Source organism: Phyllopteryx taeniolatus, chromosome 7 (assembly GCF_024500385.1).
Source record: "Phyllopteryx taeniolatus isolate TA_2022b chromosome 7, UOR_Ptae_1.2, whole genome shotgun sequence".
Lineage (NCBI taxonomy): Eukaryota > Metazoa > Chordata > Actinopteri > Syngnathiformes > Syngnathidae > Phyllopteryx > Phyllopteryx taeniolatus.
Window position 1 is genome coordinate 19,343,243 of NC_084508.1, and position 20,443 is coordinate 19,363,685.

The following is a 20,443-nucleotide window of genomic DNA, read 5'->3' on the forward strand; positions in this document are numbered from 1 at the left end:
GCGATAAATTGGTGATACCAGGAAAGAGTCCTCAATCTCACCTTTTGGGCTTTTTCAAGAAAATTGTTGTTTTTTATTTTTATTTTTTATTTTGAGTGGAGTCTGGCCTATGATGACTAATTTGGGAAAACAGGCAAACAGCCACAAATGCCCTTGAAAGGCCTCATCTATATTTAATAGGCTGTAAGAATCTGACAAATATCACACTCAGACTTCTTATACATTCAAGAAAAAGCCTCATTAGTTCTCTGAACACAAGCTATCCTCCGCTGTGATTCTCTCATTGCACTGGCTTACAGTAACTTACTGTAGCCACATGCCCTCGAGCTAACGTCCAGCCCATTGTCCAGGGGCTGACAATCCTCAGTGTGAGCAATGAATAATTACAAACATCTCACACTTCCTTTTTCTCTCAGAGCACACCATCGAAGGGGACATGCATTTGTCAGCATGTCAGACTAAAGTATGAAGGCTCAATTTGTTCATCCAGCTGTCAAACCCTCCCTTTAACCAGTCAAGAGGTACGATGTCATGAAGCTTTGAAAGAGAACTGAGTGCAGTTCAGTTGGGGATATACTGTTTTAGGTCAAATCTACACCTTGGTTGATAACATGGCTGTTGTTGTTAACAGGTAGCGGTCTGTTCTGTTCTGTCGCCCAAGGACAGGTTGGCGGGCTCGGCAAGGCAATTGAGAGGGGTCAAGAGTTGGGAATAGAGGCAAAATTGCCCGAGGTGTGATAAAATAAACAAGAGAGAAGGTGCTCTGTGCAGGAGAAAGAGAGAGAAGAGCTTCCTCATTGTCTATGCTGGCTGCAAGGTGCTAGGGATTTGTCCTGAAGTGAATTTACATCCTGGATCAGATGCTTGCTTTTCTTCAACAGACAGGTACACCTGGGAGCTTCCAGTCTAAAAAGGATGCATGATTTCAACATTTATTTGACTGCTGATTTTCTGTTTTGTATGATTCAAACAGTGGATGCTCGGTGGATGAATGGTTAGTATGTCTGCCTCACAGTTTTAAAGTTTGGGGTTCGAGACCATGTTTGGATGTTCTACCCGTCCTTGTGAGGGTTATTTCCAGGCACTTTGGTTTTCTCCCCCATTCCACAGACATGCTTCTTAGGTCAATTAAAAATTAAAAAAAATGGAAATTGTCCATAGATGGGATTTTGAGTGTGAATAGTTGTTTGTCTCCGTGTGCTCCGTGATTGGGACTAAAGTCAACTGCCATAGGCTCCAGCTCACTTGCGGCCCTTGTAAAAATAAGCAGTATAGGGAATGGATGGATGGATGGATGGATGGATGGATGATTTAAAAATGAATATCTGGTTGGTGGTGACTGTGCATTAGTGGCAGGACGCCATATGACATTAACAGGACAAAGAAGCTGAGCAATTTGTTTACACTGATTTTTCCTCTCTGTGCGATTTTCTTAATAGTGTAATTGGAAGGACCTGTTACAGAATTATCAGTCAAATAATAGTAAAGTCGCAGGATGAAATATTGACAGCATCCTTTTTTATGCTGAGTTAAAACAAAATATCATGTTGTCTCAGCATAATGAAAATCAATTTGCCAGAGGGACACTGAGAGTCCAGAATCAGCTATGAAGCTACTAGCTCTTTGAGGTCCTTCTCGTCCTCCCGCTGCTCATTTTAGGGCCCCGTCTTTAGCCGCCTGGAGTAAAAACCACATTGAAATACCTTGCTAATCTCAGATGCACCCAAAGATCCATGCTCTCCCACCTTCCTAAAAATGTCTCAACAATACAAACAGTCCATCTCTCCTTAAACTCAATGATGTGCAAATGCTGTTAGTTCTTGACTGACATTGGTGGTTTTGTCATACAATGAGGCGATGCAATGTACTGTACATTGAATTGCTCATTTCAACCACTATTGCTACCTATAACTTTTATGCTTGCCGGACACATCATCAGGGAAACATGCACAATGTAATGAGATCCAAATGCTGGAAAACAATTTCTTTCTTTGCAAAGATATTAACTGTCTGACAATGGGCCTCATTCAATAACAGGGCGTATGCACAAATTTGTGCTTAAATCGTGCGTACGCACATTTGACAGACAAATCTGTGATTCATCAATATGTTCTTACTTGAATATGTGCATACTCCTTGAACAGATTTTGAACCTCCTCAGACCACGCATATGCACAGATAATGAAGGATCAGCTTTTGGAAAAAAAACAACAAACATCTTTGACCAAAGAGTCACAATGTATTGAAACTATAGTCATTCATAAAAACAATAATAATAATTTTAACTATAATTAAATCGGGAATTTTATTAATGAGTTGACCAATGTCCTAAATAACAGTGAAAAGGACACTTCACATGTCTTTTACCCTCATTCTGTTCAAGTGCTTGTAAGTGCTGTATGTATGTGCAGTATGTGTGTATCCGCCGACGTCGTTATGTTGGCAGTTGTCATGGAACAAGCAGATTGCGCAACTTCATGCTTTGCTTGCGCAACTTCATGCTTTGATTGCGAAATAGATCAGAGGTATGATACAAACCTTTGAAAATGGAATAAAGATTAAGAAAGTTATAAAGTTATACCGGTACACACGCGTCATGAAGCCGACGGTGATTTTGCGTATACGCTCAACTTGTGTGCGGAGTAAGAACATTTCCACGCATTTATTTGTGAATGAGGCTCATTATGTCTACATTTGTGTTTCTAGATTAAAGTGGTGAAAACTGATCATACTGAGAGTTGTATCGAAAATGTTGGTTTTCCTCTTCAACTGGATGACTCTGACAAAATATTAGAAATACCTCATCTGGAGTGAACTGCAGCTCTTCATTACCCCCAATATAGTGGCAGATATTGTCATGCTCTCTGTAACCTTGTTTACATTCAGTGCACTTTTGCGCCCCTTGGCTAATTATACACACGGTTTGTTTAGTAGCTGTGGGAGGGCTTGCCGAGTGGAGGGGCAAGTCAACCTTTCTTGTTTATGATAAAGTGACAGAAAATCATTGGGGGGTCAAGTACCTCGCCCGCGATCCCCCCTCCACCCCTAAAACTCCTGCAGCAGTCGGTAAGGTGCCTGTTGTGGGAAGCCTCCCCTTTTAATGGTCTCATTAAAGGGCCCGTCTCCCCGTCAATAGATGCCTCTTATTCTTTTTCTGACAAATTTGAATTAATAATTCAACACCAAGTGCCTGGGGATGTATATTTTCGGCATGAAGGACAGTTAATCCATAGCTCCCCGGCCCCTTCCTCTCTCTCACTCTCTTGTTTCACAATCACTCTCACTGCCGAGCTTTCTCTCTTGATGATGGAAAGCAGTGGGTAGTGCTGACTAAAGAGAGTGGGACCATATTTTTCACACTCCTTTCAACTTCTTTGCTCTCTGTGTGATTTTGGTCCCCCGTCACATGAAAAGTGGAGTCAACTAAAGTGCAAATTGCTATATGGTGGTGGCTCACCAATCCCACCGCCCTGGTATTCATGTGAGATGACATGTTTGCACACCGCCTTTTATAGCTGAAAAGTGTGTGTACTGGATGTTTGAAGCTTAAGTTGCCAAAATACAATTGAAGATTTGTTTTTCCACAGTGGACTCATGATTGTGCATTGATGGTGTGATGGTGACTCGCCCATGTTCCGTGGGTGCTGTGGCGGTGCCAGTTGGCACCCGCCCGGGTCTCCCGCTCTGGCTACTGGTGGGGATGGTGGGGCCCCTGCGGCCTCCACCGGGTGGCTGGTTGTCAGCTCACCTCGGTGGGGCCGGCGGGCAACCCTGGGTCCCTCGGTGTGGGATGTGTACCGTCCGCCGGGCTGCTGGACCCGATCCCGCCTCTCGATTGATTGGGTGGGGTCTTCAGCCTCCGCGGTGCAGGCACAGCAATTATGGGACACTTCTGTCAGTCATTATGCAAGCGAAACGGTGTCAATTCACTTGCATGTGTCCACAGGCACACACCCCTGGGACTTTTTTGCTGGATGTGGGGCCACGCACTTATTGCAATAAACAAACTCATGAATATGCGAATTGCTTGGGTATCCCCTCACTCACACTCACCTATAGACTTTTAGAATTTACATCATCACTCCCACCACACTTCAGTTGTACAGCTGGGTTCACGACCCTTGTCCTACATGCTTCTTCTTCTGTCCTTGTCCGGTCCTATCTTGTCCTGCCGTTCCCTCACAGGGTGTAGCACTACCGCCCCATACAACACTCATATCTAATGCCAGTGGCAGGTGGCACTAAAGCACTGTGCACCAATGCAGCTTGTACAAGTCAGGGCATGACATGATGGATGACAGGAGGATGCCTAAAAATATAACTTCATATTACATTGATTATTTTAGATCCAGAAATTATTTGCTATTAATTATGAAACAGTTGTTTGCAGCTCCTAGTTGTACGTCTGTGTTAATCTTTCTTAAAAGGAAAAGTCAGTTGGACAGCTATGGCAGTTGTGTGTGTGTGTGTGTGTGTGTGTGTGTGTGTGTGTGTGTGTGTGTGTGTGTGCGCGCGCGCGCGCGTGTGTGTAAGTAGACAGTAGACTCATGTGGCTTTGTTACTAAAAATATTATTCAGGGTAAGAAAAGACCAATAAGGAGCTGTGATGGCTTGTTGGGGTCAGCGACCAGAGAGCGAGGATTGGAGAACCAGAGCGAGTGAGCCAGGGCACCTGTTGGATCATCTGTGCTTTAAAACATTTAATCACTGTCTCTGGTTACACACAAACACTTACACGCATACACACACACTCACAAAACCTTAAAGCCCCGCTGTTCTCTGTCTGCTCAGAGGTGTCTTGTAACCACATTGTCCAAAGAAGCAACACACACACGCACACACACACACGCACTCACACACACAAAGGGAGCATGGTATTATAGAAGCCACCTGACCACTAGCTTACCACCACCATAGTTTAGACACATGGTTGTGTACTGTGCTCAATCATACAGGAACACAATGGATGACAATCCTCATGCTATGCAAGACTGTGATGCCATGCAGCTCCATTTGTGATTTGGGGGCAGTAGGTACATGTACAAGGTTATACAGTATATCTACACTTCGACTTTACCATACACGGCTTGTATTTATTAAGTCCACAATCAACTTCTATAAAAATATGTGAGCAAAGTTTCTGTTAAAAATCTAAAATAAGTTAAATAAGTTTTTGTTTTTTTTAACCTGTCCTGTTCCGCTGCATGTCCATCCAGAATGGTGGATCTATATGCCTTTTGTGTTGGAACAGTTTTGCTGTGTAACAGGGGAGTTTGAAATACTCATCCATCCATCCATCCATTTTCTGAGCCACTTCTCCTCACTAGGGTCGCGGGCATGCTGGAGCCTATCCCAGCTGTCATCGGGCAGGAGGCAGGGTACACCCTGAACTGGTTGCCAGCCAATCGCAGGGCACATAGAAACAAACAACCATTCGCACTCACAGTCATGCCTACGGGCAATTTAGAGTCTCCAATTAATGCATGTTTTTGGGATGTGGGAGGAAACTGGAGTGCCCGGAGAAAACCCACGCAGGCACGGGGAGAACATGCAAACTCCACACAGGCGGGGACGGGGATTGAACCCCGCACCTCAGAACTGTGAGGCTGACGCTCTAACCAGTCGGCCACCATGCCGCCAGTTTGAAATACTCCCTCTGTTTAATTTTTTAATTATCCATCCATCCATTTTCTGAGCCGCTTATCCTCACTAGGGTCGCGGGCGTGCTGGAGCCTATCCCAGCTGTCATCGGGCAGGAGGCGGGGTACACCCTGAACTGGTTGCCAGCCAATCACAGGGCACATACAAACAGACAACCATTTGCACTCACAGTCACACCTACGGGCAGTTTAGAGTCTCCAATTTATGCATGTTTTTGGGATGTGGGAGGAAACCGGAGTGCCCGGAGAAAACCCACGCAGGCACGGGGAGAACATGCAAACTCCACACAGTCGGGGCCGGGGATTGAACCCGGGTCCTCAGAACTGTGAGGCTGACGCTCTAACCAGTCGGTCACCGTGCCACTTTTTTAATTATTATTTTTAAATTATTGTGATATTTATTGAAAATTCAGCCAGACAAAAAAGGATTACCCCCCCACCCAGCGCATCCCACCCCCTGAAAGCACGGGCTTACCCAACCAACAACAGGGCCTAACGCAGGAGCCAGCTACCATCTGAAAAGTCAACAGCCCACCAACAGCCAGCCCATGTCAATTTCCACCCGCGAGCAATGACGGGTGAAGGTGCCAGGAGAGGGGTTAGGAAGGCGGGGAGACCCCTCTCTCCGTGAACAGACAACCAAAACGGGGTCGGGTGCACAGGCCCCAGGAGTCAAGCTAAGAGACATGTGAACACCCACCATCCACCCTATTACTATGGTTACCAGGTCCCTGACTGGCAACCATTATCCCTGTACGGTGATCATGTGTGGTAGAATGCCGTGCATTACAAATGGGGAGACAGGTGGGGGTGAGGCAAGACGGACATGGGGCAATTATGATCGTAACCGTCACCCCCACCCATGTGGTGCATTAAAAACCAGCGAGGGAAAGGCATGGCGTGCCAAAGAACAGGCCAGAGTGCTGGAACACCTGGCTGAGTTTCCTCCCAGCCCGACACTGCCCTCCCCCTGACTGGCGTATAATGCATTAAACTGGAGGACTGGCAGGGCAGAGAAGGGGAGCAACTGGACCAAAAGACCAGCACAGATGTGCCAGGACGCCGCCCGGTGTCCGCATCATCATGCCTCGTGCCAGCCCCCCAGGGTACCCTGAATGAGAGGTGAATGTGGCCAATGTGCGAAATATCTACAGCGTGAGTAATAAAAATGTGAAGAGTATATTAACTAAGGTTAGACTCCTGTGGGCCCAGCCCAACCGACTGTAAGACCCCAGAGAAAAGGAGGGCGCCTCCTTCCCCCGACAGCTAACTCACCCAGCCATCGTTCCAGCTTAGTATTCATCCATCCATTTCCTTTACTGCTTATCCTCACTAGGGTCGCAGGCTGCTGGAGCCTATCCCAGCTATCTTTGGGCGGGAGGCAGGGTACACCCTGAACCGGTCCCCAGTCAATCGCAGGGCACAGAAACAAACAACCATTCGCACTCACATTCACACCTACGGGCAATTTAGAGTCTTCAATGAACCTACCACGCATGTTTTTGGGATGTGGGAGGAAACCGGAGTGCCCGGAGAAAAGCCACCCAGGCATGGGGAGAACATGCAAACTCCACACAGGCGGGGCTGGGATTTGAACCCCGGTCCCCAGAACTGTGAGGCAGATGTGCTAACCAGTCCTCCACCGTGCCGAGGGTTAAACATATTATTCTTATTTTTTTTTTTTTATTAGAGTAGTTGCTAATTACTGACCAATGACTGACGCTAATGACTCTTCATGAGTTAAGCCAGTCATAAAAGACAAAGTAGTGTCATTTCCTTAGAAAAGACAGCAGGAACACTTGTTACTGTAAAGTTTACATATACAGAAGGGCTGATGGGACCCTATTCCCGTTTATACCTTTATAAATGATTGACAGGCCATCTGATTGCATTTTTACTTTTGAACATTTGACCCGTAGTGCACATAACAGAGGGCCCCACGACTGCAATTTGTTGTGCATCCTGTTGCGGTTTGTGTTTACACAAGGAAGGTATTTGTCAATGATTTTGTCATATATGAGCTTCCTCTAATCCTATTCTTGCAAAGCAGGATTTTATACAAAGGTATTGCGCTGTATTTGGTACCAGAGTGACATATTTTCTCATCAGCTGGAGTCTAGAGATTATGGGCTGTATTCTCATGGACGACACAACAACTGGCGTATCTTGATTTTTGTTCCAGCGCAAGGCTCACTGTCTGTTTGCCAATTTAAAGCCAATCGAGCTATGATGGTTGTACCAGGAGCCCTACAATGATGGTGTGTCCTTTGACAGGGCGATCGGCGCATTGACAATTTGGTGGCAGAATGTTGGTCTAAATGTACTCTTTTTGAGACCACGTTTAACTTTTGGCGAAGCTTGTCTAATGCAATTTTGATGAATTTGAGTGGACACAAGCAGACAGATATGCGAGCTCCCTGGACGTGTGGGTGACAGAGGTATTTCTTTCCAAAATATGTGAATAGTGGGCAGCTAAGCCTCTGAATCATTGTAGAAATCAATCCATTGAATGCATTACTATTATTATCATCAGTATTATATTTTTACAATCATCCCACCGGCCAGCACACAGCTATGGGGGGACCACACAAATGAATGTGGGTGGGGATAGATACATGAGGTTCGCGGACATATTAAAGCCTCCTGTTGTTATCACCAGCTGATTCTGTATTTAATTACATTGCCTGTTGCTAGACTGGCCAAGAGCTATGACAATGCTTCAGTCATGCACGGATCGCTCTACCTCACAGAGATGTCTCCATGCCAGATTCATTGCGACACATTTAAAGGGAAAGAGAGGAGCTTCTTTGATTAGTGGCGACTGAAGTCACCTGTGTGAACTCCCACAATGTTTAGACTGCCTTTTTTTTTTAATAATAGATACACTGTCTGTGCCTCTGCCAAATTATGAAAACCCTGTCTAACCCGCCTCCGTGCAGTTACCCCACAGACCACGTCTGATTTTAAGGTGGACACCTTTATGCGAGAGGTGGGGTACACCTTGGACTGGTGGCCAGTCAATCACAGGACACAAATACAATTATACACATTCACATTCACACCTATGGACAATCTTTAATTCACCCTCCAGGCATGTTTATGGAATGTGGGAGGAAACCAAAATACCTGGAGAAAATCTATCCGAGCACCAAGAGAACATTCAAATTTGAGACAGAATGAAGCAAGTGGGAGGGTCAGTATCTCAAGGATACTTCAGCATGATCATAGGGTACTGAGGCCTGCTAATACTAATACATTCTCACCGGTCACGTCTTGAGTCCCAGTGCTGTGCTCGCTAAGAAGCCGCTCCACTCTGAACAAATGAAAATTCAGTGGAAGGAGAAATCAGGTGTTTTGCTCAACCACTGATTCAATCTTCAGACAAATAAATACAGTTTGTTTGTATGTGAATTAATGAAATATGTCAGTGAAAGAGAAATAACTCACTGACAGCTGTGTATTTATGATTGTGTAGCTCTTTTTGTACTGTATGTAATGTGCACGGAAGATTGAGGCATGAGAGCTGATCGATACACTGCACAAATGGGGCCGTTGTTCTTTCCCTGCTGTCATATCCCACACTTGATCCAACCCTGTAGTAAATCTAGAGACAGTGATTTGTTTTTGACCGGTAAGAATCAGCTCAGATTTCTTGGCAGGTGCTCGTCTTAGTTTATGATGCTCTTGAGACGATGATTCTTACAGCGTTGAAAATCATGACAGTATTGTTGCAATTTACGTTACCTTGATAATAACACAAAATACTAATGACTGAAAATGTTTGTTTCAGTTTGAGCCCTGCAATTATGCAGTGGGTACCTTTACGTAACCATTTAAATAGTAGTGAAGCATTTGGATCAATGTGCTTATGTGATAAATGAAGGATTAATTGGCAGGGAAAATCCAGGTACTTAATTATATCAATTCCACAAATTACTGGGTGGCGGTATGATATTCTACAACATGAGTGTTTGCACAATATGTGTTTTATTTCACTAATATGAGCCTGTTCACCGCAGGGCCCTGGGTAGCCCGGACCTGTCCTCCCTGGCCCAAGCATGCATCCCTTGGCTCTTAATTGGAGTGGAGCGGTTTCCTAGCCAGCACAGCGCTGAGACCCAAAACGTGACCACTGAGAATGTATTAGTATTAACATTGCAGCGGACAGACCTGTACATAATGATAACCTGAAGCTTTGGCTATTGGGAACACACACTCACACATGTACACAGTCACGAAAACAAGTAGTGTAAGTGTAATAGAGCCCCACCGGTGGGCCACTCCATGACTAGAGAAGAAGGAGGAGGTAGAGGGGGAAGGGGGTGAAATGAACTTGACTTCCATTGATCGAGACTGCGAGCACAGAACCGGGGGCTGTTTGTCCCAGAAGGGCTCCCGTACTGCTGCTCGGTAGCTCCTCATAAATGTTTGAAAGGTCTCTCAGCCTCTCTGCATTCACACTACTTGGGTGCAGGTACACATTCTATACACACCCACACACACACACGCCTACACACACATGCACACACATGTATAACCTGTGAATGGATGGTCAGTGATGTTGGTTGAGGGGATCAAGCAATTGTAGCTGGTTGTGGTGTGTTTACAGTGTTAATACAGATTCAATATAAGAAAATTAGTATGCAGGATACAAAAATACATTGCTTTACCAATGCCGTACTCTTCAGGCCCCCCTTTGGCCCCTGAAGGCCCCCGTAGTGTGTTCAACACATGATTGATATTGCCGATACCACTTAGAAAACACCTGACGTGCCGGGCGGAGTGTCTGTAGCTTCTAAGTATGGGCTGGCAGGGGCCCCCTCAGCGTTATCCAGCCGGTAATAAAAGTTGAGAATTGATTTTCTGTAGCAGCTTGTAACTGTTAATGTTGAAACATCAATAGCCAAAGCAAATGGGAGACCGAGAACACGGAGGGCACGAGCCAAGGTGGACTCTATATCACAGAATCTATCCATGCCGATCGATAGGACAGTAACTGCAAGTGTCCCTCTGCTTTCCCAATGTTTTATAATATACCGAAAGCCTGTAATAAGGTACAGGTAGAATGGTAGGGTTAGAAGGTGGGCCACCTTAAATCACCTCAGAGTAGAGCACAGGACATCAGCAGAGCAATAGTAGTAGGAGGGAAATGTCTTTTTCCTCAGAAAAACTACAAATGCACATGTCTAGTTGTGGTGCTTAAGTAGTTATTGTGTATAACCATGGAAGATATTTCCTGCATTGCTGTAGAGGTGCTTAAGGTTACAATGTGTGCGCAATCCTCCTACCACTACACTGCTTTCACAATATTATATGAAGAGCAAGGCGGGGCTGCACGTGTTATGGTTGTGACAGAAGTGGGACAAGGTGATTATGACTGTTGCAAAACTTACTTTACAACTGCTGCAACTGTATGCATTATATACACCAATGGTTTTCTGGTAAATAAGTAACACAGCTGGTAATGATGGAAGAAAAAACATACATTTAGCTGTTGGGACTGTTTGGAAAATGAGAATATAAAGTATACTGTATTGCTATGATGGCACCTCGCTTTCTTCATGTGTTCAATACTTTTTCCCTGTGTCATTTCACATTATTACGCACAATTTATAATCTACTTTCTTTGTATATATGGATTACTTGGGTTGTTCCCAACAACTGGTGATATTGTCAGGTCAAATAACACCTTTGGAAATATGTTTAATGTTAAATGGTGACGTGTACTTATTTCAGCCGCTGTGTTTATATATATATATATTCTGTGAATTTTGAGCATCTTTAACACAATGAAACTGTTTAGCTGTCCACGTTTGATGAAAACTAAAGAAAATATAGTTTCAGCTTCAGATTGGAAAGACACTGTTGAATGTTGAGAATTGGAGGGTTTTGTCAGGTGAGATGTAAGAGATGAAAAAGAAGATTCAGGTTGACTGTCTCCTCACAACTACACACGTCACTACAACAGGTCTTAATGACAACAGCCTGCAGTCGGTAATGATGGCAAGCCAGAGCTTTTATTGTTTCATCAATTCTGAAAGCCTTTTCTGCTGCCTGATTACACCGAATTCCCTACAAAGTGGGATGCGCGTTATATTTCTTGGCTAAAACTGAGAGAAAATAGGTGCAAGTATTAGGTCCATTGCTTTAGGGCATATTTCCGCCTACTCCTGATCAGACAGAACAAGAGGAAAGAGAAGTCTGGACACTCAAACTTGATTAGTTGAGTTTGGATCAGTCGGCTAGAAAGTTTGCGTGAATGGCGAAGAACTTCTTTATTTGTTGGTTTGCTGCCTCAGAATGGAGACTGTAGGAGGCTGATGGCTGGCAGTCCAACAGTTTTCAATCAGCGTGTGTTTGCCCAGCACTTTACAAGACAGTCAAACCAGACTGATAAAGAAGGCAATGTACTGTGCGTAGATTGCTCTTTATTAACATTATACATAAATCTATAGTGCACCTCCATTGCAATCACCACCACTGCATTTTCCATTATTGTTGTCATTGCACCGATCCACTAACTGACTCTGCTATCTGACAATCACACAATCACACATGGGGAATTTGGCTCACACAAATAACTACCGTAATTTCTCGTGTATAATGCGCACCCATGTGGGGTTTCTCCTGGTACTCCAGTTTCCTCCCACATCCCAAAAACATGCAAGGTAGGTTAATTGAAGACTCTAAATTGCCCATAGGTGTGAATGTGAGTGCACATGGTTGTTTGTTTATACGTGCCCTGCGACTGGCTGGCGAGCAGTTCAGGGTCTACCACGCCTCTCGCCCGAAGAAGGCTGGGATAGGCTCCAGCATGTCTGCGACCCTAGTGAGGATAGCGGTACGGAAAATGAATGAATGAATGCATGAGTATATCTGTATACAGTTTTTACTTGTCTTTATTATTTATAATTTATTGTTCTGACAGCTCAGGTCCGTTTTAAACAAAACAAAATAGCTAAAGGATTTTGTGCACTTACATTAAAAAAAAGCTTATATTTGTCAGATATTTTAAAGCATACATTTGAATATTTTTTTGTGTGTGTTGAACCACGTAAATACTGTCCTATTGTAAATATATACAATAGGCCATGTCACACAAAGGCACAAACAAGTAAGGAAAAAAGAAACATAGAATAACATGTCTGTTGTGTTGCTTTTAATTAAGATGTACAGTGTTACGCCATTTACATGCTCCATTATTCGGCCCTTACATTGGTCCCAATAGGAGCAAATATTGAACCGTTGCAGTCTTCTTATGTTAATCAATGCCCCGACGAATTCAAATGATTCGGTTCGTTTCAGGAAATGAATATTTTCCGTGCGTATGGTGGATGGGAGATCGGGGATGGGATGTATGCTGTATGCTGGCCAGGGATCAGCATATTGATTCTGAGCAGCTATGGGTATTGCTTAATTGGGATCCACCTGTCTAGGATTTTAGTGTTTTTCTTCTTCCTGTCTATATAGACAGACATGACATGAAATGGTGTGCACTGTTTTATCAAGGTCAGTCACATTTACCATGTTTGTCTACTCGTCTGCAGTACTTCAATATGTGACAATGTCAGGATGTCCCTGTTGGAAAAATGAGGGAGCAGTGATAGATGTAGGAATGAAATAAAATTACGTATTATGTATGTAAATAAATAAATAAGGCTTTGTTTCTCGCATTAAATAGGAAGATAATTAAAACACTGTCATGGCTTTTAAATGTTAACCCCTAATTATATACATGATAGAGTGCTAATAATAAAGTATCATAAAGAGTGATAAAAATTTCTGTGTTATAAATTGTTTGGTACATTGTGCAGCTACAGTCTATAGATAAATACTTCACCTTAACCTTTGTTTAAAGAAATGCATGCATACGTTCACCGCAGTCGAATATTTTCAACAAAATAAACTATAAGAAGTGTATACAAATGTAAACATTGGGTTTGAAACATTTGGTTTTCACTGACACTGTCAGAGATGTATTAATTTACAAAGTTGTTTACTATCGTATTGTTTTAGTATGTCCAATGAATTTTCATCCGACATGTAGCTAAACAAAATATTTGAAACAGCTCTCATTATTTTGCAGTGTTCTACACAACGACAGACGACAGTGACCTCTTGTTAATGGAATAGCTCTCTGACGTTGTTTTTGTTAAGGCAGGCATTTTTGATGTTGCTTCTTACAACATCCACAATGATGAAATTCTACTTAACTCTAGGTATGAAATGCAACAACAACAAAAAATATTAAATTAGTTAGGAGTCGGCGGCACGCTGGCCGACTGGTTAGAGCGTCCGGTTAGAGCGTCTGCCTCACAGTTCTGAGGACCGGGGTTCAATCCCCAGCCTCGCCTGTGTGGAGTTTGCATGTTCTCCCCGTGCCTGCGTGGGTTTTCTCCGGGCACTCCGGTTTCCTCCCACATCCTAAAAACATGCATGGTAGGTTAATTGACGACTCTAAATTGCCCGTGGTTGTGAATGTGAGTGCGAATGGTTGTTTGTTTGTATGTGCCCTGCGATTGGCTGGCAACCAGTTCAGGGTGTACCACGCCTCCTGCCCGATGATAGCTGGGATAGGCTCCAGTACTCCCGCGACCCTTGTGAGGATAAGCGGCTCAGAAAATGGATGGATGGATAGTTAGGAGTCCAAAAGTGTACCATTATTAGTAGACCTCCAAATAATTTACCTCTCTATCAACTTTTTTTTTCTCCCCTAAACACTACAATTTGCAAGCATCATTCTAAGTTGTGTCCACAAATCTCGCTTCTCTGCTGGGAGCATTTAACACTCAGCACTGCTCTGACAGCTCTTCTGGTTCTCCTCCCAGCTGACGAGGACTGGCAGTGCATGTCTCACCCAATTAGCGCTGACGTGGTCTGACCCGCAGAGCCCAGTTGTTTGCTGGCAGAAAGGCTCTGACCTCTGAGCCTGCAAGTGCTTTGCCAATATGAGGTCTGTCTGTTTCTGGCTGAGGGAATTTACATCAAACACCACACTTGCGAAAATTGATAAGTGATGGTTTTTCCTTCCCCCTTTTTTTTTTTTTTTTTTTTGCCTCCCACATTTTCACCCACTTGTTAGAATGCAAGTGCTAAAGAGCAGAGCACCGTACTGCAGAACTCACACAGCAATAAGCATGTTATATAGCTTTAATTGTAAAGTAATAGCAAGAAATGCAAATTGAAAATTTCAAAAACATTGTGGGACTAATAAACATCATCTTATCTTTTCTTAAAAATACCTCTTTTTTTAAATTTAAAGCCCAGCTGTCAGTTCTGTGCTTACCTGTCACCCGATGATCCTGTAAAACAAACGCAGCAGTATTTCTATTAAGCGCTTCAGCCTTTTAAAAGGAAATCAAAGACCCATTAAGAGTGTTCTATCACCGGACAACTAGTAGTAATTCTTTACTGAACTCTGACCCAGGCTGTACTCTGTCTCTCTCGAGCTTTATGGTTGTGACTTTACTGCCGCACATACAAGCACACACATGGCCATTGCTCACAGTTCCACACACAGATCAATGCTAGGAGAGTGATCATCTCCCTCTTGATTGAGGGTCAAAGCCTTCACTTGAGACAAGGAAAGAATGACAGCAAAAAGAGAGGACGCTATAGAAGGAGATGAAGTGAGACTGTAGAAAATAATACAATGAGTGAAAACAAGACAGTCAAACTCAGGTCAGAACAAGTCTCTCAGTTGGAGTGACATCTATATTTGTCTCTCTTTATTGACCACAGGCTTAACTAAGAGTTCTGTTGTCAGTGAAGACTGACTGTCCATTCACAAGGGAAATAATGGAAAAAGTCAACGTAAAGGCACAGAAAAATAATGAAGGATTTCTATTATTCCATATCACTCATAGTTAAGTGCCAAGATTAATGGTTAACAGAACAATTATTACAGACAAATGTACTGGAGATGATGTCAAAAAGCTATCAAGAATGAGGGCAGTTTGTCTTAAATAACCATGTGTGGGTCCAAATGTGCACTTAACCACACCACGCCAACTACCACTGAACTAGCAAAATTGGGATCATCAAACTAGAATTGTACACCTAAACTAAAACTAGACTGAAAGTAGGTTAACCAATTTAGATGTCAAAATTACTACAACTATAACTAAATGACATTGTAGTCAAAAGACTTGATAACACTTCATAGAAATTTGCTATCAAAATTTACACTGCTGAAAATGTAACTGTGAGCAAGTTTCTCTGCACAGTGGGGCTAATTAACATAATAGCAACCCCCACATTGAGTATGATCAGGTACGCTGGCTAGCCCCCTTGAAACCCATGCGTTCCAACACACTGATTGCATTCTAACCACAGTATATTGGGTGGCGTGAGGGCTAGCACGCTGCATGAGACAGATCTGCTAATAAAACGATCTGAGTTCACCAACACAATATAAATGCTGTAAAAATATGTCTATAATTTTTGATTGTTGGGGTATTTTGAGGAAAGCATGCCACAGACATGTTAAGACAAATGGGAACTGCACCCCTAATACTATATATATATATATCTGGCAGAGTTGTAGTGGAAGGGTGTGAAAAGGTGGCACAAGACTTTACTAGTGCCGACATACAAAAAAAACGTTGGAACTCACACAAGCAGCAGATAGGCTAATGACAGCTAATCACAGATAATCATACATATCATAATCAATGAATTAAATTCAAGTTAAAGAAAGGGGCTTCTGAAATCAAACCTGGGTCACTGCGTTCACTTAATTAATCTAATTTCTTGCTTAATTTCACCAGTGTACATTAAATAAACCTCATCCCTCTTTAGAGCTCATTTCCACAATCAGCAGCCAACGCAACTGTAACTTTCATGCCTCATTTAGCATTTATCCGTCTTAATTGGTGCTGCTGGCAGTGAGCAATTCAGTTCTCGTTCTCTCACACTTATTCAGATCAGCCTATCAATCATACACTTCGGCTCAGCTGCGCACTGTGTGATTCAATGCTAAATCTCCAGGATTTGCAATGCTGAGTCCAAACACCACCACTTCCACCACCGATATCCTCAGCAAATGCAACGCCACCTGTGTCGGGTTTCTTCTGTGGGAGAAGCGGGCAATGCTGGCGAACAGGCACTGCCGGGGGCTATACACATCCCTGAGGTCAGTCCTTCATTATGGATGATGTTTCTGCCAAATTATTTCGACCATGAGTCCCAGCAAACCCTATGCAACGCGAAGACACGTACAGAGCAAAACTAACTCACTCACAAGCACGCACACATGCATGCATGCACGCACGCACGTGCGCACACACATATACATTCACACACACATCAACACCACCACCAAATAACTCCTCATCTTGCTATTAAAACTTATCCTTTCGCTTCCCAAATTCTGACCACCTTCCTGTTCTCTTCCCAAACTTTCCCGCTACAATAAACTGTCACCACTCACCATGCACCCCACTCTCTCTCCATTCATCAATAACTTCGACGCTGATCCCAAAAGTTTAATCCAGCATACTTCATAATGAGTTTTCAATCAATAATCAGCAACTGCCAAAAATTGTTTCAAATATTGGCAACAGGGAGCAAAAAAAGCTTGTGACAAACATATCAGTTGTATACATACATAATGCTCTCAATACAAGTACAACATCTAAACAAACTTATAGTCAGGGCTTGACATGAACTTTCTTGCTCACCAGCCACTGTGGTTAATGGTTTCCCAGAGTTACTAGTCACTGCATTTTCACTAGCCACAATTTTGTTATTGGATAGTTGTGTTTAAAGTTGACAATGGCATGCAAAAGTTTATTTGAACTAGCTGTTCAACCTTTTTAAATGTAAATGATCCCTATGCACACTCAAATTAAGACTAGACTACACAAAAGTTTAACGCTACACAACATTATCAAGTATTCAACTGATAGGTTGTGTGTGAGGTTGTACTCCTTTTATATACAATTGTGCTTCTTTATTAAGCTTTTTTCTTTTTTTTCTTTCATTGTCAGCAATATAAAATATGAACTTCCAACTTCCAAGTACATCCAACCTTTAGGCCTTTTCTCTTATCCAACCTGGACAAAACACAAATTGAATCATATTAAGAATAACCTCACTTTCTCACAAACTTAAAATGTAGAGTCTGGAGGTTTGTTTTTTGCAATTTGTAAACACAACATTAGCTAGCATTTATTTATTTATTTTTTCAGCAATAAGTCCAAACTCTACTTTTAATTAACGAAGGCAATATTCATTTATTAATACACGTTTAACATAACACTGATTTTCACATCCACACATAGTCTGTGAAAGGTCGACCTTTCTTCCCCAAAGCATGCTTGTTTCGGAACAGCATTACTACTACATGAGGGCCAGAGATTTCACTGCCACACGAAACTGGCGAAGAAGGCAGGTTCAGTAAACCTGCCATCTTCGCTCATTTAGTCGTGATGCACCCTTCATGACCAAGAGATATTTCATGAGTAGCCAAAGTAACTCGTGGGAGTGGCGGTGTTATCCGCCTCTGCTTAAAGTCACGCGTATTTGGTGAGTGGGCGGGTGTTAATGTCAAGCCCTGCTTGTAGTCCAAAGCAGACTGGGTGCCCCATGTCCCATTGTTCAATGGTTGTAAAGCAATTTTTGTGAAGGGTTTTCATCCCTACTCTCATCCCCACACTTCCAAAACCCTCTGTTTGGACTCACCAAGACTGAAGAGGACCAAAAATTTCAGGCAGACAAACTCCCGTTGGTCCATTTGCAAAGAACGTAATTTAGCCACCAGTTCCTGGGCGTGGCTCAAGAGATTGTTCAGAGTGGCCCCAGCCTGGGATGCGATCACTGCATAATCTACCTGCAAAAAGAAAGAAAACATGTTTGAATTTCTTTGTGGTTCTCTGCAACAATCAGAGTGAGAAAAGTGGTGCTATAAAAGCTCCTCTTCATGGTTGCCATCTAGTTACTATAATAAAATGATTTGTTTACATTGATTAAAAATGTCAGTTAGACAGACAGACAGACAGCAGCCACAGCCCTTTTGTCTGGGAGGCAAGCCCTTAGCTGCCACTCACTATAAACAGCACCGTATGAAAATTTTATATTTATTGACAATTCATTATCATAACTGACTGTGCAAGCATTTCCAGGGAAAGGTTGATGCCTGTCTTTCCTAAAGGAGGGTCTATGTGAGCTTCAATTTGCAATTACAACACAGAAGGATTTCAAACATATACATTTAGAAAGTAGGATGACATGAAACTGTTTGTAATCTGAAAATGTTTAGTGAAACTCTTTGCTTTCCCTTCTGTTTGTAGAGTGAGTTATTTTTATCCGTAAAGTCCAGTCTGCACTAATGAACCGGAATTGCTGGACTGCAAGGTAACTGAGCCAAAAAGGTACAGATATGTACAGACTGAAAAAGCCAAGTCCCAGGGGTACAACCACACAGGTCATCATATCCTTAATGGAACAGTGATGTACTTTTATTCTAATAACGTATGTGCTCCATTCCTTATAGCACATTTCTTTTCCCAACTGCTTTTGTACCTCCTTTTCTTCTTCCCTTTTCATAAAGGAGAGAGTTATGACTCAAGTGAGTGGCAGACGCTGGCCCCTTTCCAAAGTGTCAATCAATTTACATAAAATCAACTGTGCATGAAATAACTTCATTGAAGGATTGGACTGTTGATGGTGATGCCTTAGGTTATTGCCTCCTGGCCTGAAGTACAAAGAGAGGGGAAAACACTATAATGCCACTATAGCAGAGTTAGCACTAACCCCAGTGACCTGCAGATCAATCAATCAATCAATCAATCCTACTTTATTATTCCCCTTGTAGAGACATCCTGGGCAAATATAAATAAACCTTCAGATTTAAATCCATCCTGAACCATAATGTATGGAAGACTCGCTTCACGTGGGTCTGCTATGTGTTAGCAGAGCATCCAAAGCAAATATGATGCAACTGGTTGTGGGACATTTTTTTCCCCCTTTCTTTTGTTTTTAAATTTTTTTTATTATTTTTTTATTTATTTAAATATTTGTCATTGAAATTTCATGGACACCAGCAGTACTCGGCTGTCAAAATATCAGTGTCATCATATTGGAAACTGGCTGTGGTGCTGTAAGGCCTTGCTGAAGCTTTCAACAGCTCAGCCCATTTGTCATTTTATCTTTGAATGAATTTTAATAAGCTCCATTTCATGTTTGAGCCTATGACAGGAAAAATAACTAGTCTCACACACACACACATAGTTGCCCCTTTGTTGGGGACCCTGAGAATGACATTACATTCATGTTCACTTTGTTTTGAGGCCAAATATAAAAAAATGAATCTGAGATGAATCAAAGACAGATATTTGCAAATGTGCTTAACGTACAAAATAAATACATTACAGGATGCACTACGCTACTCATTTAAAATGCATCTTCATTTTAGTAGTAATCAACACATTTAAAAATCCATCCATCCATTTTCCGAGCCGCTTCTCCTCACAAGGGTCGCGGGCGTGCCGGAGCCTATCACAGCTATCATCGAGCAGGAGGCGGGGTACACCCTGAACTAGTTGCCAGCCAATCGCAGGGCACATACAAACAAACAACCATTCGCACTCACATTCACACCTACGGGCAATTTAGAGTCTTCACTTAACCTACCATGCATGTTTTTATGATGTGGGAGGAAACCGGAGTGGAAACCGGAGTGCCCGGAGAAAACCCACGCAGGCACGGGGAGAACATGCAAACTCCACACAGGCGGGGCCGGGGATTGAACCACAGTCCTCAGAACTGTGAGGCAGACACTT

General features: G+C 42.9%; 1 protein-coding gene across 3 annotated transcripts in view; it reads right to left on the bottom strand.

The window, feature by feature from the left end:
* The window catches only part of nr5a2 (nuclear receptor subfamily 5, group A, member 2), a 75,838-nt gene that overhangs the window by 20,255 nt on the left and 35,140 nt on the right, over positions 1–20,443 (bottom strand). For all 3 annotated transcript variants that reach the window (XM_061779249.1, XM_061779247.1, XM_061779248.1), the window contains exon 6: positions 18,345–18,492. In XM_061779249.1, the coding sequence (XP_061635233.1) occupies positions 18,345–18,492 (148 nt within the window). The remainder of the gene's footprint in view (positions 1–18,344; positions 18,493–20,443) is intronic.